The sequence below is a fragment of the Schistocerca serialis genome, chromosome 6 (genome assembly GCF_023864345.2).
Source record: "Schistocerca serialis cubense isolate TAMUIC-IGC-003099 chromosome 6, iqSchSeri2.2, whole genome shotgun sequence".
Classification (NCBI taxonomy): Eukaryota; Metazoa; Arthropoda; class Insecta; order Orthoptera; family Acrididae; genus Schistocerca; species Schistocerca serialis.
Genome location: NC_064643.1, coordinates 189412631 through 189439218, shown reverse-complemented (window position 1 = coordinate 189439218; position 26588 = coordinate 189412631). Strand labels below are relative to the sequence as shown.

At 43.9% G+C, this 26588-nt stretch overlaps 1 protein-coding gene across 1 annotated transcript in view; it reads left to right on the top strand.

Moving 5' to 3' along the window:
• Positions 1-26588, top strand: part of LOC126483950 (monocarboxylate transporter 12-B-like) — a 90214-nt gene that overhangs the window by 20638 nt on the left and 42988 nt on the right. Inside the window, exons 3-5 of the mRNA XM_050107238.1 lie at positions 3732-3858; positions 11304-11447; positions 17223-17699. Coding sequence (XP_049963195.1) covers positions 3732-3858; positions 11304-11447; positions 17223-17699 — 748 coding nt within the window. The remainder of the gene's footprint in view (positions 1-3731; positions 3859-11303; positions 11448-17222; positions 17700-26588) is intronic.

Genomic DNA, 26588 nt, shown 5'->3' with positions numbered 1-26588 from the left:
TTTTTTATTTGTAACCGAGAAGTCAGATACCAATGTTCATATATGTAGCTTAAAAATACTTCAGTAGTTCTTCAATAATATATTTTCAAATAAAGCTTTCGCGCACTATTTCGCTCCCATAGGGTTACATTTCCTAAAATACTGAAACACGTATTTCTTTATTTATGACTGAGGAACCAAATACAAATTGTCGTAGGTCTAATCTCCAAATTACCCTAATAGTGACATTTCTCAAAAAGAAAAAAAAACCCTGCATTCCCTATTTCACTCCCCTTAGGGTTGGAATTTCGAAAAATCTCTTCTTAAACGACACCTACAGTATAAGATCCACGCCTTCTCCAAATTTTAAGTTGCTGTCCTTACCGGTTTGGACTGGGCGATGGTGGTTCATTCAGTCAGTTTGTTAGTCATGTCATTGCCTTTTATATGTAGAGATTCAAATCTTCGCCCCACGGTATTGAAGCACGTCACTAGACGAGCCAAAAACATTCGCCAAACTTATTGATAAAGTCGAGTAACGGGTGGTAATTCGATTTCTGCATTTGATGGGGAACAACGTTGCCACAGTCCATGCATTGTTGGTGGACGTTTACGACAACAATGCACCGTCATATGAGACAATAGTTAGTTGACGCAGTCGCCTCCAGCTTAGTTTAACAAGCCTGTCGAAATGTCATACCAACTCACTGCGAAAGGAACTAGATTGGAAAGACAGGCTATCCACAGTCGAGGTGACAGTGAAAAACGTGAAAGATCCCTAATGGATTAATTTTTAACATGTTTTCATGACATTTTGAACAAAATTCATCGATTTCTGAGTGCCACGACAGCTCACAGCCGTTCAAAAGCCCCGGCGAACTCAGACGGCAGCGGAAGTAGTCCAACTGTCTCAGGTCAATCCAGATGGCTTCTTTAGCCTCCTAGTCACTATGAAATAGTGCTGGGAAACAAAACAGCAAAGTAAGCAATGGCAACATGAGGTTTCAACATCACCAAAATGGAAGACTCAACCACCGTAAGGCAAGGTGATTCACAGTGTTCCTTGGGATAGCCATGGTGTGGTGCTAATCGTTTATGCTCGCACTGCACAGACTGTCACAAGAGCATCCTGCGAAAATCTTATGGAAGGTTACCGGATGCTAGCAAGTCATCCATAATTGACGACGTAGGTTGCAGGCTCTAGTTTGGGATGAAGAGTTTGTCACAGGAGAGGAATTGGTTACGGGCCGCATCAAACCAATCAGAAGACTGATGGTTCGGATAAAAAAAATCAACGATGGGAAAAATACGTCACACTGAAGGGTGAATATGAAAAGACCGATCGACACCAAGACTCATAGTCGCATCTCTATAGTTTAGATTTTTTGTCCGACTTCTTGGACACTGAGATGGCGAGTAATAACACAGTTAGTTAGAGCACTCAGAATAAGTAATACCTTATTAGTCACAACAAAACTTGTCTTTCCTCGCCAGGCTCGGCTGTAGCTATGAAACTGCACACGTGGACTTGCGGTTCAGAAAACGCTAAATCAGCCACAATTACTGAGTCGCAAATTGATACAAGTTCATAGTGGCTGTAACGTGGCTTCACTACAGTCACTAGGAAACGCTAGTTCGTAGACACTTGCTGACACAGTTCTGATAGCAATGGCGCGTAGTCACAGATCACAGGAGAAGGGTGCCTCTTCACTCTCCGACGGTTTGTACGGGCTGTGTCACGGCGAGAAGGCAGCACAACGACGTTACTCCGACAGGAACTCCCCGGAAGTGCGCAGGATCCGAACTCGAACTGAAGTGCCGTCCTGGTCTCTGACGACGCTATTTCATGGCAGGGGCGCGGCCGTGGCCGCTCGGAAGTACGGGAGGCATATCATTGGCGCCTCATGATATGGCTTTGCTGTGCAGTGTCTCTGCAGTGGTCAATACTTCTTGCACCTCTCTCGATACTTGACAACACCACAAATACGAATACTAATAGAAATAAAGATTAATGACACATGTAGTGATTTTTCTGGAGAAAACAATGAGGAATGTTTAGGTACCATCTCCTTACGAACTTAAGGGTCCATAGTATTGAGCAATGGGAAACAACATGAACACACAGGCTCGGGGTAAGGGTTCCTGTACAATAGATGACATGAAAACAACAAATAAGGTAAGAAACTTGACTATTTAATACGAATGAAGGAAACAGACCATTAGACAAGAAAGGCAGCAATTTTATTAATATTCTCATTCTCTGTATGTCTCCATCGTTTCGCTGAACATATATGTCCGCTCATCTTAAAGTAAATGCATTTACTGTTAAGCACTGTTCTATTTATCTTTTAGTGAAAATTTTTCAGATTGGCTTATATAGTTATTCTCAGACAAGCCAGTAGCATTAAAAGCAGTCTGAAGTCCTGATTAAGATAATGCTAGTACACTATTCGCAGATATTTTCCGACGTACATTTCCTTGTTGAGCACGTCAAGCGACAATGAAATTTCGACATTACACTAACCGCTGAAAAGCCTTCTTGGTAGGTTTTCAGCCTTGGCTTTGGTAAAAAAATTTAGAAACAGCCATAGAATTTGGCGCTTGTATTCCCAACGTGCGAACAGCATTTACGAGTATGACCACGTATGAACAACAGCTGCTAACCCCACTTGTGGAAATCGTTTTCAGCCTTATTTATATGAACTGTCTTCAGACACTTTTTTTTTTAGTTTGACGAAATGTTACACGTATCTGAATTAAACATAAACCCACTTAAAATAACATATAATGCAAAATGATTTACATCTTCAGTGTCTTACAAGAGATCTGTTCGCAAATAATGCTAAGTATAGATAAAAATTCATCTTCTAGGTTTTTGTGTTTCGTTATTTTTGAAATCGCAACAACTCAAGTTTGGCCAGCAACAGGTTATCCCTGTGCTTAACAAACAGAATGATCGTATTTCTGTAAGAATCTCAGTACAAACTAGATGACTGTCAGTGGAACTCACACTTAAACAATGTTGCAGCCACGAAAATTTAGGAATTTAAAAAATCAGTAGGGTAGTCCACTATATCTAGTAATTTTCCAGTTGGCTCCTCTCTTAATTACAGAAGATCAGTAGTAATTAATTATGAAACTAAACGATACAATACGATCAGGCTGTGGTGCTTAATGCCTCTCCCAAATGCCTGTTATGGAAACAATAGTTCTTTAATAACCAAGCTACTCAGTGTTTCCGATAAACGTAGCATTATTTTTACATTAAAAACACTGTGGGGAAACTTGCATTCACAAAACAAATCACCTTCCGCAAATTCTTGTGAAATTGTTCCTGAAACAAGTTCATACCGCTTTTCCGTAAGCAAGTTTACTGACATCACATGATTAAAGAGGAACCAGCTTCGCATTTTTAACGCCCTCTACCGATAGAACTGCCATTTACCATGTAATCGACACTAGAGATAAAATCACCGATTATTCTTTGTATATACCTTCCTAATCTATGACTGCAGACTGTAATTGCAGATTTGTCATTGTAAATAATCATTTGAAAGGCGTAAGATATCGCCGAGATACAAAAATTAATATAGGTAACTAATATTTGAGTCCTGGGACAATCAGGAGTAGAAGAACCAAATGGTATCGATACATGATAATGAAACGTGGTATTACTACAACGTGCCATAGTCAATATCCTGTGCAGACGACTCTTACGATGCCATTGCTTATGTTTTATTGTTTCTCTGCAGATGACCAGCCAAGCCCTCATCTCCGTGTTCAGCGTATTGTTTGGACAAAAGCTGATCTCGATGGGACATGAGACAACAAGTGCAGCCGTCATAATGAACGTTATGACGGCAGTCATGAACTTCTCTGGTGAGTACGAGAGATAATCTCCTCATTATATTGTTGTCTGCTTGTTGCCGTCTTTTTTTCATTTCTTATGATATACCCAAGTGGGCAGGTTTAGTTGTTTTTCAGACCTTATCACAGTGAACTGGCAATGGAAGGATTCGAAGTTTTAAAAGCGGATGTACCGGATTCATCTGAAAACCAAAGAAAGCCGTTCTGTATCCTAGGTCGAAATTGAGATTCTGAAATTAATTTTAATGTTGGGTTAATACTATCTCAATCAAACCTATGTGACCTTAGCGCTCTACTATTTGTTAGCTACAGTTTGTTTCACATGCCAGTAGTTCTGATACACACACGGAAAAAATCGCAGTGCCAAAAAATAATTAATGTAGAGTAATTAAATTTCGGAAATACAGTAGAGCGTCGATGGAAATGGAAATGAGCGTTTGGCGTCATTGGCCGGGAGGCCCCCCGCGGGGCAGGTCCGGCCGCCATATCGCAGGTCTTATTACATTCGGCGCCACATTGGGCGACCTGCACGCCGGATGGGGATGAAATGATGATGTACACAACACAACACCCAGTCCCTGAGCGGAGAAAATCTCCGACCCAGCCGGGAATCGAACCCGGGCCCAGAGGACGGCAATCCGTCACGCTGACCACTCAGCTACTGGGGCGGACAGTAGAGCGTCGATTATCCGAAGTAATTGGGGGACATGGGTGTTCGGAAAACTGGTTTGTTCGGATAATCAAACTGTACATGCTTATTTGCCAAAAAGAAGTACTGTACAGTAAATTTATTCATAAAAACAGGCATCTCTTTTAGTATTACAAAGTAACATACAAAGGCAACTTCAGTAGGAATATATAGTAATAATCTCGTACTTGTCCCTCATAGAAAGGACAACACGTTTACGTTTAAGCATTTTGTATCGTCAAGTTCACTTCTTCACGCAGCAACACACAAGTGGTCGTACCAGAGAACAGAAGGTGACTGTTTGCACCGTGAGAAGCTCCTCTTGGGGGCGCGCAATCCTTCAAACTGCGCGGAGCGGCACGCCTCAACTCTAAGCTGGCGCGGCTGTTGCTGTGAACAGCTTTGATACTGCCGCTACTTATACTTCCAGTGCCAAGCCGACAGAAGCGTGCTGATTGTTGAAACACAGCGACTGGCGGCTTGGCCGGTCAGCAGCGACTTGTGAAGGCCCCATTAGAAGCAATGTTCCGCCAGCGTTGGTACAGTGCGGCGACTACTGTGGGAAACTTGGTTTGGGAGTGAGGGAGATGATGGACGGTAGGGTGGGAGAGTAACAGGTGCGAGCGAGTACACAGTTCGGTTAAGCGGTCGTTTGGTTGACTGACGTTCGGATAATCGACGCTCTACTGTACTTTTGTCTAGATAACATATATAAGTGATTAACATTGCAATATCACGGGTTAATGTAAGCGTGAGATAAACCATTGCAGATATGAAATTCTGGTACATTAATAAACAGCCAACAACCAAAATAATGAACGCAGACAGCCATGCCTCGTGTTGTACAGGTGCCGAATGCCGGTTTGTGGGCTGGAGTTCCATGCCTGTTGCACCTGGTCGGTCAATACAGAAATGGTTAGTGCAGGTTGTGGATGACATTGGAGTCGTCGTCCGGTGATGCCTCAAATGCGATCTACTGGAGACTTGTGACGGCGACCGATCAGGTCAAGGCAGCATGTCGGCACTTTGTAGAGCATGTTGGGTTACAGCTGCAGTAAATGGGCGAGCGTTATACTGCTGGAAAACACCCCTTAGAATGACGCTCACGAATGGCGGTACAACAGGTCGAATCAACAAATTGACGTACAAATTTGCAGCCAGGCTGCGTGGAATAATCACGAGACTGCTCCTGCTGTCTTACGTAACTCCAGGTGTTGGTCGATTGGGTCTAGAAATGGGCAGGTTGGTTGCAAGTCCTCTACAGTCCTCTTTCTAACCAACACACGGCCATCACTGGCACTGAGACAGAACCAGTTTTCATCAGAAAATACAACAGACCTCCACTCTACCCTCCGATAAGTTCTCACTTGACATCACTTAAGTCGCCAATGGTAGTGGTTTGGGGTCAGTGGAATGCAAGCAACTCGGCCGTATGGCTCAGGGCCATCCGTGAACTACCCCATTTGTAATATTTCGTTATTTTTTATCTAATTATTTTCAATTTTCTTACTCCTATATTAATATTACCAATGGAGCATTATTATTATTGTTGATAATGTATAAATCATTGTATGTCACCATGATTATTGAACATGTACGACCTGTTTAACGTTTCCAGATAACAGGCAAAAATTCGAGGCAATAAATTGAAACGGAATTGAACTGAACTGTCAGTGTTTATTGAATATGTATGACCCGTTTAACGTTTCCAGGTAACAAATAAATTGAAACGGAATTGAACAGAATTGTCACTGTGGTACCAACTGCTGTTCAAAGTGCTGCTGCAGATACAGTGCAATGCGCCAGTGCAATCGAGCTCGACGGTCCTCCTCTCGGTAGTGCCAGGTATCCGTCTGGAGCCCGATCTTCTTGCGACCGTACATTCCCCTGAACACTGCTTTCTATAGTCATGTGCAGTGGCTACATTCCGGAAAAAGTCTTTCTGCAGTATTGTAGGAGGAACATCAAGCTTCTCGCAGACATATTACATGACCTCGATCAATCTCAGTGAGGTACTGATAATGGCGTCTTTGACCCCTTAAGGGCATTCTTGATTAACATCGTCTCACCATGTCCAGTCTCAAAGGTAACTAACGCACACGATCGTAATAGCGTGAATTTAAAGAAAATCTGATTTGCATCATCATAGCGGCGCTATTAGCGCCATTCTTATGTTATTGGTGTGAAATTTGAATATAAATCACCTTTCAGATGTAGAAACACGCCTACCAACTTCCGTTTTTATTGCACAACCTCTTCTTGGCTTCGCAATTTTTTTCTGTCTGTGTATGATGAGTGATGACGAGAAAGTAATCTATTGTACATGCAAAAATGAGAGGTGGCCTCAAGTGTCTACATGTTTGGGTAATCATAGCTCGTGATGCGCAACCCCCTCCATGCTTAGCCAATTACCCATTGCATGATAATGCAGCAAGCACGCAGAGTTGCCACCGTGAGGTGCATGGGGACAGGCATGGGCAGAAGTGTGCATCTCTGCACAGTGCTACTGTAGTAGGTGTACATTATATAATGTGTACATTATGCAACAAATTTAATTATTTTTGATGTGGTTTATGGCCACTGACGTAAAAAAGATATTCCGTCCGTTACTTCACACTATTAGGAGTCGACTTTTCTTTTTTCTTTTTCTTTCTAAAGCAGCCTACGTTTCTCCTCATGGTTCAAGCTCCATGCCAAATTTCATCGAAATTTGCTCAGCGGTTTAGTCGTGAAAACGTAACAGACCTACTCTACTATGTATTATATTATAGTACAAAAGTGAGGATTTAACACTTTGAGGATTATACAAGTATTGTATTCGTTATAGTGAATCATATTATGTAGAGGGCATATCAATCAATACAAGTATTTTCCATTAAAAGCATTTTCATAAATATGATAAAACTCAAAATCCAAAGAATAAATAACTTTTTCAACAAGTAAATATTTTTCCCTAATTCGCGTAATACTCTTCCAATCAATAAATATCTCGTACGACACACATTCTGAAGAAGCCTATGTTCTTCTTCTACGTTCAGGTTATATCCGCACCAAATTTCTTCCATATCGGTTCAGCGATTTTGTTGTGAAAAGGTAACAGAAAAAAAGACTTTCACGTTTACAAAATTTTGAATTAGAATAACTTCTTTCCATGATCCGCTTTTGATGAAATGAAGCATATATGTTCCCGCAAGCTACTGTCAAATTACCTGTGAAAACACCATTAAGGTTCTTCTAATATATTTGGAGATTAGCGTGTTCAAAGAAACAGACACGACTGTTTTACAGTTTTTTATTTTTATAGAAGAAGATAACCATTTTCATCTGAGTAAGTAAGAAGGAGGCATGCAAAATTTGTGCTTAACACATCAAACCGGTTATCCACTGCATGGAGATACTGCAATATCTATCAAATGTAATGAAGTTTCATACTGTAGAACACTCAGTCTATGTAATTGAAACTGCGAATTCTTATTTATAATTTTATTTTTCATCTTTCATTCTTCACCACGGTGGATGGGAACATAGGTGAAGAGCTATCGCTGCTATTCAATCAATCTCCAGTGAGACAGGAATGGGGTAAAGGGGCAACCTCTTTTTATATACTTCATTGTCTACCTCGAACGCTGGAACGAACTGTCTGACCTCCACACAATTCAGATAACGTTTTTTTTATTTCATTTATTTTAGTTGTTTTAGACAAATTTAAGCATTCTGGAAGTGAAGCAGTCGGGTTCAATGCTAGGAATACTCGGCAGGCCACTACCAATTCCGCCATCATGGGAAATCTCCAGGAAACATTGATAAGAACCGAGGGCCTACGTTTGTATTTGATAAGTTTCTGGAACAATACGTTCTGGATAAAATTATGAAGTCCTAATATGCCTATTTTATAGCAAGAGACTAAAGGCAATGAATTGATTTGCATATACTGTGCATCTACCTCTAATGGAGTGATTCCAAATTTCTTCTTTATACATTTCATTCTTTGTCCCAGAAAGTAGTGCACGCTGGTATTGAAGCAGAGATAGTATCAATTGGAACCGTTTGGGAGGGGATTTCCAGTTCAGGGAACCGCAATACAACCAAGGAAACGTTTACCCCCTCCCTCCCACCCCCCTCCCCCCAATGCTGTCCCCTTTACTGCTGCGGTAATGCCTTTTGTCCCAGACAACATAAAAAGAAATTATATCCCATTAGTGGAGCTGGCTGTTTGAGATGCCATACGAAACAGAATAAAGAAATCATTTCTAATGTTCAAAAATGGTTCAAATGGCTCTGAGCACTATGGGAATTAACATCTGTGGTCATCAGTCCCCTAGAACTTAGAACTACTTAAACCTAACTAACCTAAGGACATCACACACATCCATGCCCGAGGCAGGATTCGAACCTGCGACCGTAGCGGTCACGCTGTTCCAGACAGAAGCGCCTAGAACCGCACGGCCACACCGGCCGGCCATTTCTAACGTAGAGAAGTCATATAGAAGGTACAGATTTGATGGAAGGATTCTGGAAAGGTGTAGCACATTAGTTAATGTAACTGGATAGATAACTCTTTAAGGTTCTTATCAGATATGATTGCTAAAGATGTCGAAGGAATCGAGAGGTATGATACAAGTGCCGTAACAGGTCAGTACGTCTACACAATAGTCTAACAGAGGTGATCTTGTGACTTAAATCTGAACAGATTCAAGAAAGATGACATTGATTTAGCGACACTATTGTAACAGGATAAACGATTTCGAGCAGAAGACGGTGCTCCAGGACACTGAGCATCGGCTGCTGCCACTCACCGACCTGCATGATCAGCACCCCAGTAGGAGCAAGACACTTCTGTGACACTCATTCATGTCAGTGCCGAGGCACTTGCCTTGCAGAAGCCTCCTGGATGTGACCAGCTGCCGTGGTCGACGATCATTGGCTCTTTTCCAGAAAAATTACGCTTCCCCAGCGTCAGACAGTAGCAGCTGCATTTAAGGCCGCCCTTGTCCACCACATGACCGTGTAACATCTGACATCAGTGTGACGTCCAGCGTGTGTTGACCAACGCCGTATCGATGATACTGCTGCCACTACAATCGCCGGGCCCGGATCTTCTGTCCATCCTCTGAGCATCCGAACTGTCGGGCACGCTGCAGCCTTTCACAGACTACGAGTTCGTGAAGCCATTTCCTCCTCTGCCAAGATGTCAATGGAGGACTTCCATGTCTGACGCGTGGCGCAGTCTGATGTATCCCGGAGGAAAGTACACATTCTCGGTTTCTTGTAGGTACAGTTCTGCTGAGGAACGGATAACCGGTGCATCACAGTTTGCGAGTTAAGTGGCGCCTCAACGTACTAGAGGCCTGACGTAGGCAGAGCAGAACGACTGCTATTACCATAACGTTTATGTTACACGCAGATTCACCTTGAAATTATGGTAGTACATTGTCCAATCATATTAATATGACCACCACCTAGTTTCATCCTCAAAGTCAAGAACTACTCACAGCCGGAAAGTGGCAGCACTGGCAGTGAGGGTACTCAAAGCTTGTCGAAGTGACGCAGAAAACAGTGCAGTCGTAGTCGTAATGCAATTTATCTGACGTCCATCGGGGTATGATCATTGGCTTTCCCGAATAGAGTGGAAGCATATGTGAAACGGAATGACATGTTCACTCTGCGGCGGAATGTGCGCTGATATGAGACTTCCTGACAGATCAAAACTGTGTGCCGGACCGAGACTCGAAGTCGGGACCTTTGCCTTTCGCGGGCAAGTGCTCTACCAGCTGAGCTACCCACGCACGACTCACGCTCCGTCCTCACAGCTTTACTTCTGCCAGTACCTCGTCTCTACCTTCCAAACTTCACAGAAGCTCTCCTGGAACCTTGCAGAACTAGCACTCCTGAAAGAAAGGATATTGCGGAGACATGGCTTAGCCACAGCCACAGCCACTGCCAGGAGATTTCATATGAGAAACGGCTAAGTTTGTCAACGGGTCGCCGCAGCCGGGCGAATACAGTGTAACTGTTGAGCCAAAGACAGCCCAAGTGAATCAAGGGGCTACCAACAGCGTCTTTTCAATTAACATTCGGAAAACGTTGCTGTATATGGGGCTCTGCAGTAGGCGCCTTGCTCACGCACCCATGCTGACTGCTGTTCATCGGCGACAAAGGTTGGGATTTGCGTGCCAGTGCCGTAATAGAACGTTCACTGAGAGCCGACATATAACCTTCCAGGCTTTTGGTAGGTGGTCACATTCATGCCACTGGACAGTGAATACAGACCAAAGCAATGTGGTGTCCAGCCACTGTGAAATAGTGCCAAGGCGACAAAGACGTGGGTGAAGCAGATCAGGAAAGAAGAACATCGACATCGACCACAGACGAGAATTTTCACGCAATATTTTTGGCAAGCTGAAAGAACATCTGGGGGAAGGTTTTCCAACGATGAGGACGTACATGCAGCAGTTTTCGAATGGTTCAAACACCATAGACTCGATTTCTATCGTCGAAGAACTGAACATTTGCTAGAACTTTCCTACCCTTGTTTACAGAGATTAAGTGACTGTGTTGAAAAAGTGTGTCATGTACCTGTGTCATTTCGAAGTATAGTGCAGCGTTCGCTGAAAGTTACTTTATCTGCCATAATAATGTGTAACTTTGCTTTTTGAAGTTAACTCGCACTATTTCATTTTCAGATCAATTAATAACACATTTTCAATTCGGAACACAGTTTTATCATTCCTAACTTTCTGAGCTGACGGGAAGAAACGTGTCTTTTCAGGTCTACTTACCGGACCGCTGCTGAAGAAGTTCTCGATGCGACAGGTGGGTGTCACGGGAGGGTGCTTCGTGGTGACCGGCCTGGTGCTCACCAGCTTCGCCAATTCCATCATTCACATCATCATCACCTACAGCATCTTCGTAGGTAAGACAAAATCAAAAAGTTCAATGTACACTTGCGAGCAATCGCATAATCGAATTCTCATTGTTCAGAATTTAAGCTATTCTGCGACTTTGAATAACTGGTTTCGATTATGAGGTGCTATTGTTTTTTTGTCCACTGCGATAATCGTGTTCCTTCGTTCTAGTTTTTCACCCTGTGTATACGTATCACTGTGGTTTCCTTTCCCTCATTTCGTTTTGTTGAATGTATGGGTTTGTGTGCATTCTGAAGTTAAAGTACCATTTGCAAACTGTTTCACTGTACTACTTCGTAATCCAAGGATGACCTAAACTACGCGTTGACCTTCAAACATAGTACACTCTAGATATTGTGTGAGGGCGATGTTTATTCCAGTTTCTGGTTTGCTTACTGGTACAAACCTTACATTAATCATCAACAATTTCCTATTCAAAAGCACGTTACATCATATCGTAATTACATCTTAATTTGTTTTAAAAATTGTGTTCTCAAGACACTAATGGTGGTAAAAATAACAGTAAAAGTGCATTTGTCTCTTTACAACGCCATGCACGCATCTTGGGTCCAAAACATATGTAGTTGTATGAGGAAAACTGTTGTGCAAATATAAGAAAACTGTGGAGACAGCAGTACAGTTCGTAACTTGTCTATATGGATTTACAGGAAGTTCCACTTTTTGATGCGTTTTAAATGGTTCACTATACATCCATGAACACATCTAAGCTGAAGCACGTAAAATTTTCACGGATAATATTTCGGAAATGGAAAGTACTAATGATGTGCAGCTTCCACAGAATGGACTGATAGTCGGGTCTCGTATTGTTAGCCAAAAAACATAGTACACAGAAAGTGTTTTTGTGCAAACATGCACTTTGCTAAATGCAACAATGCCTATTCACACGAACTAACTAAAAGTAGGGCAAATGGCACGCCGACACTTGTTTGTGCCATTCAACCGGCGTAGTTGCTAGGTACGATGCTGTTGTATGCTTATAGTCTGCTTGTGTGCTCCTTACGTGAGACGGTCGAAGCAGTAGGTCGTGAGTGGACCATTTCATTTACCAATGCAGAGAAAGCCGGCATGCTCGTGGTATTCAGAGAGTGTAGGAAGAAAGCAGTTCGTTATTGTACTGTGTTTGTAGCAAGATATCCCAATAGACGTCAACCATCTCGGCAATTACTTACCAGTCTCTTCAACCAGTTATGAGAAAGTGGTATTGATCCGCACGTTAGCTCCCGCGTTATTGCACAGGGAAGTGGCATACTAGTGAGTCAGGCAAGTGTCCTATGCGTTCTCCATTTGACATACATTTCATCTCGATGACATCTCACTCCATCAAGAGGGGCTTGGAAACGATTATGAGAATCATGTTAACTTCTGTACATGATTATTAAGACAGGGTACTCCAAATGTATCACATGTGTTGTTTTGTGATGAAGCTACATTTACCAATAGTGGCCAGGTAAGCCACCGAAACATGCACTACTGGTCTGTTGACAATACGTCAGCTGGAACATCAGCATGCATGGAGTGTTAACGTGTGTTGTATTATAGTGTGCCATTAGACGATGCACCTGTTTTTCATAGATATCCTGTGTGCATGCTTACAAACCACATCACGTGCGACCCTCATATCTGTACAGCAACAGATACAATAGCGACACACCTGCATGACACATCGAGATGACTTTCGTTGATGATTGTTCATATACAGTTTCCACATCATCTTTTCATGTTCAAATTTGTACGTAATTATTGTCTGATGTATGTACCTATCAGTTTTGAACGCTTTTGATGATCAACGAGGGGGGCTGAACTGTTGGAACGCACAGGGCAGTAGCAGGGCTGTGGGATGGGGGAGGAGGGGGGAGGGGGGGAATCGACGACTCGGTGAACAAGGAGTCGAATGGTGGATGGTGGTAGAGGACAGCAACTCTGTCTTGGAGCTTATATGACTTGGTGGGGGTCGGTGGAACAACGTCGCGGTATCACAGTAGAAGCTTCGAGTTCTTTCTAGAAAATCCGTCAGTTGAAAGGGACGAACAGGGGATCCATAGGGACAACTTTTGGCGTGAGCCAATTGGGCCGTTGTGTTGGGCCCAGAAGCTAGGCCCATGATTGCCCGAAATGTGCGCCAGAAAGTGCTTCCTCTCAGGGTTAATGAGAGCTAATGGTATTTAGTGGAAGGCGGGACAAGCTACAGTATGGACGTGTTGGCCGGTGGGGACGCACTGTGCAGCCGCACCACGGAGCAAAGCCGGTGAGACGAAATGCAGATGCTTGCTGGCCGAATTGCTGAAATATTTGTCATGCCTATCGCAAGCTAAATTCTTTACGCTGGCTGTTTTAGGTTGATCAATCAAATTGTTCTCTTGCTTCAGTATTGTTACTTATCCATTTTTCTCTCTCTCTGTCCTCATTCCATGTAAAGCGATTAACAAAATTGGAAGTTGATTAGCCTCACGAATCTCTGTGAATGACTAATAGCAATTTTCTCTCTTGTTCTTTGCCCTTAGCAACGTTTATCTCTGTTGCAGCATGTTGGATCACATATAATCTTATAAAATTGAAAGATGATGGTGCCTTCTGGGCAGGCCACTGCCATGGTAATACCTGTCAGGCATCTCCCCTTTCATTTTGTTTCGGTGATTATCATACATCTTCATTCGTCTTTGATGTATCTAAATTTTCCCTGATTGATATTAATCTGATGGACTATTGGGGGCCGGCCGGGGTGGCCGAGTGGTTCTAGGCGCTACAGTCTGGACCCGCGCGACCGCTACGGTCGCAGGTTCGAATCCTGCCTCGGGCATGGATGTGTGTGATGTCTTAGGTTAGTTAGGTTTAAGTAGTTCTAAGTTCTAGGGGACTGATGACCTCAGAAGTTAAGTCCCACAGTGCTCAGAGCCATTTGAACCATTTAACTATTAGGGTTAGGGCAAAGCACTGATTGATCTCACGGTACTTGCATGCAGTAGTAGAATTAAGCTCGGCTACAGAGATAGATTTTTTGACCCTGGAGAAGGCCATTACATTAGGGGCAGCTTTAGAACTTTCCTCAAGCAGCAAGGAAGTTGGCGGATTCCTTTGCAGTCAGCGAAGCGGGCCGTGGACCCGGCGGGGCAGTGTTTTATGGGCACCCATTCTGGTGGCCGACCTTGTTTCACTAGCGGCCTAGCAAGAGGGTAGGAACACAATGGTTGAATGCGAAATGACACTTCTTTAGAAACTGGCGGCGGCGGGAGTCCTGCCGACTGTCTAAACGCTTTATTTGAGGGTGGACGTGGTGTAGGAGTCTGGTCTCCTCATTCCGCGTGTGGGTCCAGGTAAAGCGGCGTCGGGCTGGCTCTCGGCTAACGTGTTTATTACAAGAACAGCATATCTCGTGAAAAGCGATAACGAATTTCTCCGGATGTCGCGTTTCCTAGATTCCGCAGCGCCTCGCCAAAATAGCGCCCTCTAAATCGTTTTATGGACGAGACAGAGCTTGTTTCCACCAGGAAGTTCCTCATCTTGTGAAATGCGTTGGGGGTCTGGCTGCAGGACCTCCAGCCATTGTGTGCTGTTTCTTCGGAGAACAAATGTGTACTGCACTGCAGTGATTGGTTGAGGAAGATCGGGTCTCCTTGCTAGTAAACATGATTAGCACGGTAAACACTGCTGGCCTATGATGGGTTTATTCGAGAACATCGGGGGAATGGTTGTTTTCAGAAGGTTTTGAGCAAAAGGGAGAAGCTACTTGCTTCTCGACCTCCGTGGAGTACAGTCGCTAGAGTTCTTCCATTTCTACGGGGAGCGCAGTTAGTTGTAAAGACGTCTGGATACCCGGGCGAAACTTTACATTTTCACTGACGGGAGACAATCACTGGCGGATGAAGGGTCATCTCGCGCAGTACAGCACTTCGGCAGCGCCTGCATGCAGACGACAGCATCTCGTCTTTCACTAGCAATATCGGTAATGTTGCGCAGCTTCGGCAAATTCAGACGCATGTTAAACGCTTTCACGATCATCTTTTTTCATAGTAGCCTTGTACTCGCAGTAGTCACTACCAATGTCCATTGCGTGGTTAATCATATGTTGATGTGAGAGCAATCAGTGGAAGGATACAGCAGAGTCTGTTTGCCTAGATTGGCATCTTTCCACTGACAGTAGCCAGTCTCATTTACACGTAAACTCAAGTAGAGCCCCCAGGTCTATTGCCAACCAACCTGAGTTCATGTTAATGAAATGTTGCACGGTTGAAGTTTTTGTTTATATGTTTGTTTCCTCTTGACCTTGATATTAGTTAATAAATCTATTTGTGATACCATAGGTTCTTGTTATCAATTTCTTCAATGACAACCATTCTCATTCCCTACGATGTCATTTATTTTGTTGCAGGTTTCAAGAAATTAATATAATTTTGTGTCAAGTTAACCAACTCAGAGATAATCCACACTGGGACCACTAGTTACGAAAGTCAGATATCCTTACGCCATTGATAATCGTGGCACCTGATGAGTATGGAGGGTACGAATTTTTTTGTCGTTTGGCAGATGGAGAATTGCTGCCACCACAGACTAGCTTGCAAAATCCTCAAATGGTTCAAATGGCTCTGAGCACTATGGGGGTTAACTTCAGAGGTCATCAGTCCCCTAGAACTTAGAACTACTTAAACCTAACTAACCTAAGGACATTACACACATCCGTGCCCGGGACAGGATTCGGACCTGCATCCGTAGCGGTCGCGCGGCTCCAGACTGTAGCGCCTAGAACCGCTCGGCCATCTCGGCCGGCGAAAAATCCCCACCAATGCTGATCATTTTGTCTGCTAAATTATTGTCAGCTCTTCATTTCGTAGCGGATAGTATCACTTAAGAACATTGTTTGTTACGCAGTTAGAATTTCCTTGATGTTAAAGTAACCATTAATAATTTCAAAGGTTTGAATTCACTCTTTTAGTTCGAGCCCCCACTCCCCCCCCCCCCCCCCCCCCATTTTTGTATGCATCAGTCAATATCTTAAGAAAAATGTGAGGTATGGCTTAACACTGTTCTTGTCTCTTTAAGGCCATTCAGTGCTACTTTTTCCATTACGTTAGGGAAAACAAATTGTATTACCCGTTTTCAAGGCAGAAGTTCCTCCTACTTTAATTAACCACTCCATGCTATCAGATATGAAACGACAGCCCACATCTTACTGCCTGAACATGGCAGCCCAGCCCGTTACAAGTAGACTGTCTTAGGAATATAAGATGGTGATTTGTGCAAGAGCATTGATCATATCACAGCGGAAATTATGCATTAATTCGGCTGTTCTAAGTAAACTGTGTCCAGAACAGATGTTCAGTATTGCAGAAACCATGTTTCCAGATGCGTAAAGTGCCACACAGGATGACAGCAGAGCCGTCCAGGGTGACGGATGACCATCACACCAAGGGGCTTCCGCTGACTGTTGCTCACTCAACGTATTAGGTTCATTAATATAGTCAATCATACAAACGAAGAAATTAAATGCATAGCTGATAAACTACTAGTTCCATATTAGTTTCATAAGAATTGTCAGCTGGTACGTGGAAGAGGTAAGCGCGAGTTCCTGCATTTCATTTACTTGCTCTGGTGCACCTAGTCACATGTGTGTACTCGAATCCCGAGGCCGTACTTGACTGCACCAAGCTTACAAAATGGATGCCAATATGTAGCAATGTCACCGCCCAAGTGCAGCGCAACACACATAGTTTCAAGTAACTGTGACGAGCCCCACGTAACGTGAGTGCTTCGTTGTTGTGCTGTACCAGGTCTGGGGATGGGCTTGTTCACGCCGTCGGGCTTCCTGGCCGTCAAGACGTACTTCGTGGAGTCTCGCGGCCGCGCCGTGGGGCTGTCGATGGCGGGCGCCAACTGCGGCCAGATGGCGATGCCTCACGTGGTGCGGCTGTTGCTCGAGACGTACGGCTTCAGCGGCGCGCTGCTGGTGCTGGGCGGGGTGGCCATGCACGGTCCGCTCGGCTCGCTCTTCTTCCACCCCGTGGAGTGGCACGCCGAGCGCCGCCCTGTGGCCAACGAGCTGACGCTGCTCAAGGGCGAGTCGGAGCCCGGCGAGGAGGTGCGGCCGCGCCGGCCCAGGAGGAACGCCTCCATGGCGTCGCTGGCCAGCTCCGAGGTGGGCGACATGGCCGACGTCGTGCCCGAGGACCGCCGCATGCGCCTGGGGCCCACCTGGGAGGAGGACGAGGAAGAGGGCGCGCGAACGGCAGCGGGCACCTTCCAGAAGAGTGAGTAGCCGCACCACTGCCTCATCCATCTCTCGTCATGGTCTTCAGTCTAATAATTGGTTTGATGCAGTTCTCCATGCCTGTCTATCCCGTCCATGTTTCTTCACGTCTGCGCGTCTACTGCAACCTTCGTCCATTTCAGCCTGCTTACCACAGTCAGTGTTCAGACTCGCTCTAGATTTTTATCCCAGATACTTCCCTTGATAAACAAACAGGCTATACTTTGATACCCAAGAATGTGTCCTAGAAACCGAGGTTAGGTTAGGTTAGGTTAGTGTTGTTTAACGTCCCGTCGACAACGAGGTCATTAGAGACAGAGCGGAAGCTCGGGTTAGGGAAGGATGGGGAAGGAAATCGGCCGTGCCCTTTCAAAGGAACCATCCCGACATTTGCCGGAAACGATTTAGGGAAATCACGGAATACCTAAATCAGGATGGCTGGAGATGGGATTGAACCGTCGTCCTTCCGAATGCGAGTCCAGTGTGCTAACCACTGCGCCACCTCGCTCGGTCCCTAGCAACCGAATCTTTCATTCAGTTCAGTTATACTGGAATTTTCTTTTTCCTGCAGTTCGATTCAGTACCTCTTTGTTTCAGGAACTATCCCTCTAATCTTCAGCATTCTCCTAGAGCAAAATATTTTCAGAGCTTCTGTTCTCTTCATATCTGATCTCTTTATCGTCTGAGCCGGCCGAAGTGGCCGTGCGGTTCTAGGCGCTGCAGTCTGGAACCGCGAGACCGCTACAGTCTCAGGTTCGAATCTTGCCTCGGGCATGGATGTGTGTCATGTCCTTAGGTTAGTTAGGTTTAACTAGTTCTAAGTTCTGGGGGACTAATGACCTAAGAAGTTGAGTCCCATAGTGCTCAGAGCCATTTGAACCAACTTTATCTTCGGAGTTTCACTTCAGTATCATGCAATTCAGATGCAGGGTAGTTAACAACATTCCATTATCTCACACAATTATATATAGTGAACCAAAAGTCCTAACAATTTGAAAATTCTTTCAATACTTCACGGTACAGAAGTAAAAATTGATAACCCTGCTTGAAATGACATAAGAATTTATTGAAACCGATAAAAGTTAACCAACAGATGGCGTTTCATATGATACAAAATCAATAATTCGCATGACAATTGATTTTCAGCAAAGACCATCTCTTTTTTATTTTTAGCAAAGACCATTTCTTTCAGCATCTCGGCCGTCATTCGTCGACAATACTTGTAGCCGAAGGACAAAGTTGTGAAGAGCACTGCACATCGTATCAGTAGGTATGGTGAAAAAACTGCCTACGGAAGTTGTCTGTTATCATCTGTAATGAGGTCGGAAGACCACAGTGGACTTGCGACTTAAGGTAACCCCACAATCAGTAATCACACGGATGCGGTCTGGGAACGTGGGAGGTCAAGAATGATGGATGTGGCGACAATACGAGATCCTCACCAAATGATGTGCACAAGAGATCTTTGATATGTGTAGCACTATCGGGTGACATACCATCCTGCATAGAACTCTTGCCTTCCAGCAGATGTTTATCAGCCTGGCTAAAGATGATCTAACTACACGTCTCTTACTACAGCTCATTTTATACACGATTGTCATGCGGCATCCGGCCTCATCTGTTCGTCAGGTTTTGCACTCGTAGTTGGTTTGAACAAAACCGCAAGTCATTTCAGGCATATGTGTCAGTTTTTACGTCTCTACCTACGTTTTTCCGTGAATTAGTGGATTTTCAAATGTTAATAGACTTTTGGATCACTCTATAAAACTTGCGCCGCAAATATTGCAAAAACGGAAAATGCTATTGACGTGCCGTTTCCATAGAATTGATTGGTAGTCAAGAACTAGTACTGTTAGCCTATGAATAGATTGTAATAACACTTAAAAAGTGTATTTTTTGTGCAAACATACACTTTTTTAAACGGAACAGTGCCTATTGAGATTAACAAAGTAAACGTAGTGTCCAATATTTTGGAAAGTTGTGGTACCCACCTCTTCATACGGACTGAAAACAAAAGTGCCCATTATTGTGAGAGTTAGGAGTATACATCGCAGCATGAAAAAAAGATCATCGCACTTGGGTCTGGAAACGCATAGTTTCTCAGACATGTTCACCTGTTCATAGTGGCTGACACCAGTACCGTCCAGCCGTCCACTATTGTACGAGGTTGTAGTATCATAATAACACGAAAAAAAAAGAGTATGCCACATGGGTCCAGAAAATGGTACTTTCTGCGACCTGTACACGTCTTCATAGGAGAGGTTGAACCTGACGTCCATTCATGACACTTGTTTTAGAAGGTGCTCAACATGACATCAGTCCATGGTAATCCATCCCTCTGCCCTTCGGCGTAAGGAATCAAGCACTATTTTGAAATACAATTGTATTGTGTGTTAACCGGGGACCTAGAAACGACGGAGAGGCTCCGTCCCCGCCGCAGCCGCAGTGGTCCGCAACCCCACGACGACTACCGCAGTCCCACACCGAACCCAGGGTTATTGTGCGGTTCGGCCCCCGGTGGAACCCCCAGGGAAGGTCTCACACCAGACGAGTGTAGCCCCTATGTTTGCGTGGTAGAGTAATGGTGGTGTACGCGTACGTGGAGAACTTGTTTGCGCAGCAATCGCCGACATAGTGTAACTGAGGCGGAATAAGGGGAACCAGCCCGCATTCGCCGAGGCAGATGGAAAACCACCTAAAAACCATCCACAGACTGGCCGGTTCACTGGACCTCGACACAAATCCACCGGGCGGATTCGTGCCGGGGACCAGGCGCTCCTTCCCTCCCGGAAAGCCGTGCGGTAGACCGCGCGGCCAACCGGGCGGGCACGAAATACAATTAGTTGTTGTACGTGCAGGCACATCTTTGAGTGGGGTTGCTTAAACTAATACCTTCAAGTGTTCCCACAACCAAAAATATAGGGGATTGAAGTCTTGGAAGCGGGGAGGACAAGGTGTTAGGCCTCCCCGATCAATCTAGCGGTCCTGATGCTGGTGTGCCATCGTGCTTAAACGACACCTTTAGTCTTTGCTGACGTGGCGCATCCTCCAGAAAGATCTGCAATACATTGATAAGTAATTAATAATATTGAGCTCCATTTCATCTTTGAGGTATGATGTATGGCCCTAGTAAGTTATTACCCAGAACTCCTGTCTACACGTTGACGTTGAAACGATGTTGATACCCTCTTTCTGCTATTGCATGGGGATTTCCATCAGCCCACAGTACTGGTTATGAAAGTTCACAACGCCAACTCTTGTGAACACGGTCCCGTCGGTAAATAAAATCTTCGACGAAAACAGTGCATCTGCAGCATACTTCTGCAAGAGTCACTGACAGAACTGCGGTCTGCGACAGTGCTCCTCTGGCCTTAGCGCCTGGGCTCGCTGAAGATGCTATTGATGCAGCAGTTGTTCACGTAGTGCTGTCCAGACAGAAGGGTGACTCACGCCTCCTGCTACTGTCAGTCACTGCACAGTAAACGTAAAACATGCTTCCCCACCTGGTTGCTCACCGTTCACCTTGCGGGGTGCTGGAGAACCTGTGTTCTTAAGACATGGCGAAAAACGGCCGGACAACGTATCGGATGGCGCTTTAGGGGTGGGAAAAACCGACCGGTTGAAACTGATACAGGTATTTTAGTTCTGAATAATAGGTAGTTTTCGGTATTTCTTTGGTTTCAGTTGTAATAGATGGTTTTTATTTTTTACTAACAAGCGAGAAAAAAATGAAAAATCAATTAGCCATAAAAGCAATCTTCAAATTTTTTGTTTTTAACTAAACCTTTTTTGAAAGAAAGAGTAAATTTCTGCATTGGTTTGAAATATTTAGTTACTATAGAGAATTGGGAAAGCTAACGGGGCTATTGTAATAACAATGGCGATAGAAACGAGCAATAAACTAGTGGCATAAGATCTGATACTGTACTGGTGAGACAGTATTGACCCTGTCGCCGTGCTTCGTGGCATATGTACTGGTGTACGTGTAGAGTCCAAGATATGTCCCCACCTGGTCCATACGGTATTTTCTCGCTGTCGCCACCGTCGCCGGATATCCGCTGTGTTGTAGAATGAAACTAGTTCTAGTCAGGAAATATTTTGACGAAGTGACGTAGCAATGAAGTAGAATGCTTCAGTTGCCTTAAAAATATTAAAAACGTGTCTGGCATATCTATGCGGTTTTTGGCTCCAGGACAATTAAAAACAGATGATGTTTTCCTTTCTATGCAGTTTTTGGCCTCGACACAATTAAAAACCGATTTTACCATCCGATATGGTACGACCTGTCCGCGGTAGACAACTACTTGACTAACAATGCCACAACTGTTGACTGCCGTACTTGCGCAGTTATGCACGTTGAACAGTTCGGATGGTGTAATGTGCAACAGTTAGGTAGTGGGTTATATGAATAATGTAATATGATGTTATGAATAAAGGATTTAAAAAAAAAAAAAAAAAAATGTGCAACTCAAACCGCAGCCGTCGTATTGCGATTCATCTGCCATTCGTAGCTGACCCCATTCACGTTAAATCGCTTATAGCGCCATCTATTGGTAATATTTCCGATAATTTTCTTAATCGAGGATTTGTAGAGGGGACTGATCAGACAATTTCTGAACTGGAACCCACGACCGAAAACGTACCGTTTCCATGCCACAGCCGTTTGAAAACATGTTTACGATGTAGGTATGTAACAAGGTAGTCATGGTAGGGAGTACTTACGTCGGATCGGCTGATATCATTAGACGTCTATTCTGCCTTTCTGGCCTGGTTCGAACGTCATTCACGTGTCTGTGAGCGTTAGAGGAACGTGCTTGAGTACACGTTTGTAGAATACACCGACATGATCCGTATGGTGAAGCTCACGATAATGGTCGCCTTTATCAAGAACATTAGCATCCGATTCCATCGCACACCCTTTCCGCCACAATTACGCAACGGTTTCGCGAAAGGGGTTCCTTCACCGTCAGCAGGCGTGGCTGTGGTGCTCCAAGGAGACGACGCACACTGGAATAAACTACAAACAACAGTGTTTATGAAAACTGATTACGTTTCCTTTTTGTTTCTTTGCTTGTTAATGAGTGGTATTGTAAAACAAGTGGTGTACTGGGTCACGCCTAACAAATTACTTGCAAAAGTGGTCGCGTTACAAACATGGTTTCAGATGGTTGTAGCACGGAAACGGTACGTTTCTGGACATAGGTTCAAACTCAAAATATGACAAACTTAAGATACAGGTTCCATACAAAAAATTAGAGAAAATGTTTAATAAACAAGGACTCTAAGGCTCATATGTTAAGGGATATGAGCACTTGCTTATCTTCAATACTTGAACAGCATCTTTTCTAGTGCAAGCTCTCTGCTTTCCATATTTTAGGAGGAAGTAGAGTGGCCCAAGAGAAGAAAAAATGTCTAGTAAACATGGGATCTAAAATATATACCTTAACAGCTCAGTAGAAGAGACGTGTTTCACACTAGCGAAGATGAGCAAGTACTCACAGATCTTAAAATATGCATTTTAGACCCCACGTTTACTAGATAATTAATTCTTATTTTGGTCAATACTTCCTGCTCCCAAAATATGTAATGCAAAGATCTTGCAGTAGAAATTCTGTTTCATAGTAATGACGATGAAAAGAGCTAATACCTCCTAAGTTACGTATTTTAGAGCCGATGTTTGCTAGACAGTTAGACAGTTTAGACTTATTTCTATAACTTACATGGAATCTTTCCTGTCCCTGAAGTTTTCCGTTGTTACTTGATACACACGTAAAATATGTATATGAAACTGAAAATCCTTAGGGGCAAGATCTTGTACAGAAATAAGTGAAGTGAAATGAAATGTCGTCTGGCTAGGGTCTACCGTCGGGTAGACCGGTTGCCTGGGCCAGGTTCGAATCCTGCCTCGGGCATGGGTGTGTGTGATGTCCTTAAGTTAGGTTTAAGTAGTTCTAAGTTCTAGGGGAGTGATGAGCTCAGATGTTAAGTCCCATTCTGCTCAGAGCCATTTGAACCATTTTTAGCCTGTCGCCTGGTGCAAGTCGTTTTAGTTGACGCCACTTCGGCGACTTGCGCTTCGATGGGGATGAGGTGATGATGAAGAAGACAACACAACACCCAGTCCCTGAGCGGAGAAATTCTCCGACACAGCGGAAATCGAACCCGGACCACTTGGCGTGACAGTCCTTCGCACTGACCACTCAGCTGTCGGGGCGGTCACAGAAATAAGTAAAAAAGTCTAGGGAACATATAAAGGATGAGTCAGAAGAAATGTCACGTAATTAGATGATTCTGCATATGAAAATAAACAAAAAGTCCAATGAACATGCGTGTACGATTTTCGATCTTTAAGAACTGGAGCAGGTTGAGGGCTTCACACATCCATGAATGGATATGAAGACAAGTGTGAATATTAATTACCGAAACGCTGTGTAGGCGCTGTGCTGGACAGAATAATGGTGGGACGAACGACTGATCCATTCTACAAGATATGGGCGGACTTCCAACAGAGGGCAGTATGTAACATCGCACCATGCAACAGCTGCAAGCATACTCAGTGTGCAGTCGTGGTTTGGATCAGTCAGCAGTTGTAAGACTGTGTGCGTGTCGTGCTTGAGTGTTGTTTAATTGAGCAAGTACATTGTGTCAGTGAATACCTACATGCCGTTCCGTATAATACGCAGACGTCTTGTTTGTGTGCTGTGCGGCTGTGACAATATCAGATACGTTTCCCTGACCGACGAACCACTGTGCCAAAATATTTCCCAGGGTTTTTCAAATTGTGTGAATCTGGAACTTCACGTAACTTCAGAACGTGAGATCATCCAGTAAGCTGAGGAAAGGGAAGATTTTACTGCAATAGTACGACTGACTTGTGTCTCATCACGGCGTATAAGCCGTCAACTCGTTATGCCACAAAACGCGAGTGTGGCATTCGTTAATTCCGAGGGCTTGCACCCGTTCCATCTGTAGCTCATGCACCATCTGCATCCAGGTTACTCAATAACCAGACAACAACGTTCTAAACGATTTCAGTACACTTGATTTTCAGGTGAGGCTACCTTTATACGCAATAATATCTTGAACACCCGCAATTCTCATACATGGGCGATGGAGAACCGACATGACACTAGGGAAACAAAATTTCATGTTAGGTTCTCAGTGAACGTCTGGTGTGGTATGATTGATGACCTGATGATATGGCCTGTGTTCCTGCCAAATCGCATGACAGCCGCTTCGTACGCACATTTCCTGATAGAAGACCTCCCTACACTTTTGGAAGACGTGAAATTAGAACAACGACGGGAAATGTACCTGCAACATGATGGATTACCGGTTCACTGTATCAGACAAGTACCCCAGTACCTAAATAACATATTTCCTCAACGGTAGAGTGGCCGTGGCGGACACATTACCTGGCCTTCCAGATTACCCGACCGAACCCCATTATACTTCTGTTTATGAGGGTAGTTACAGGGGATGTGTTCGCAAAGGTGGATACATGTGAACGACTTGCCGTTCACATCACCGATCTGTTGCCCGAATTTATGCCCGCCGAGTTGATGTTCGATACGCAACGAAACACACCCTCCAACGTGTTGACAAGTGCGTTGATATGGGTGGAGGACTTCCTGAACACCTCTTGTAGGATACATCAGTCATGTGTCCCACCATTATTCTTTCGACCACATCGCCTACACGGCATTTCGGTACGTAATATGCACACGTGTTTCATAACCATTCATGGATGTGTGTAATCTTCAACCGACTAAAGTTCCGTAACGATCGGAAATCAGACACATGTTCATAGGATTCTTTCGGTTTACTTTCACTAAGGAATCAAGTGACAAATTATGTGCCATTCTTCCTGAATCACCATAGAGAACCCCACGTTCTTCCTAGCAGAAGGTGGATGCGTCAATCCAGATATGTATTCGTATATTTGAAACTTTGCCAAGAATGTGACCGAAGCATTACGACAGGCTTGCCGGTGAGAAGCTGCATATTGAAATGCGGAAGACCGTGGCCTTCGAACTTCATTCACGTCGTTGCATGTATAGGGTGGACCATGGGGGCAATGATTCGGGATAGAGATGAGATACAACAAAATGTTTTGGATAAAAGTCGTAGGTGGCAATGAGGGTCACGCATTGCTGCTAATGGCTGTGACCTTGAAAGTGATTTTTTTTTCCAAATGGGAACGCTAATATTTGGTTCAAGATTTGGCGGGAAAATTTACGTATAAAATTACGCATTATTCAAGGTTATGGCTAGTTCAATGAAGGTCAAATAAGCAAATGATTTTAGTTCTAGCAGGGAGTAACTGATAATGCAGAAGGGATACAGCAAATGCAATGTTGGGTACAAACTGGAAGGGGCATTCCGACAAATGATATTTCAGGAACTCATTCGACGATTTGTAAATCAACGATCTACTTTTTATTCATGTTTTTTTCTGGCCTGAAAATGCCACAATGACATTTACACGATTGTTAAGTATTTGTTTTTGGCATTAACACCTTAATTAAAAATTAAATTACAAATCTCTGTTTTCTCTTTCCTAATCCGACATCATAAATAGGGGTTTCTATGAAACAAAATTCAGCTTTCGAATGACCTTAGATAATTACCTTTAAAATCATGATTATCGATAATGACACGTGGGCCCTTATGCCCCTTACAATCTGCGACTAATATTTTATTTTGATGTATCGCTTCGTATTTCGCGTTAATCCCTACTTCAACTAAAAACATATTTGCTTATTTGACCTTGGTTGAACCTTAGCGTGACCTTGAATAATCTGTCATTTTGTACGTAAAATTGCCATTCTTTTCAAATCTTGAATCAAATTTTAGCGTTCCCGTTTCAAAGACTCTCTTAAATCTCCAA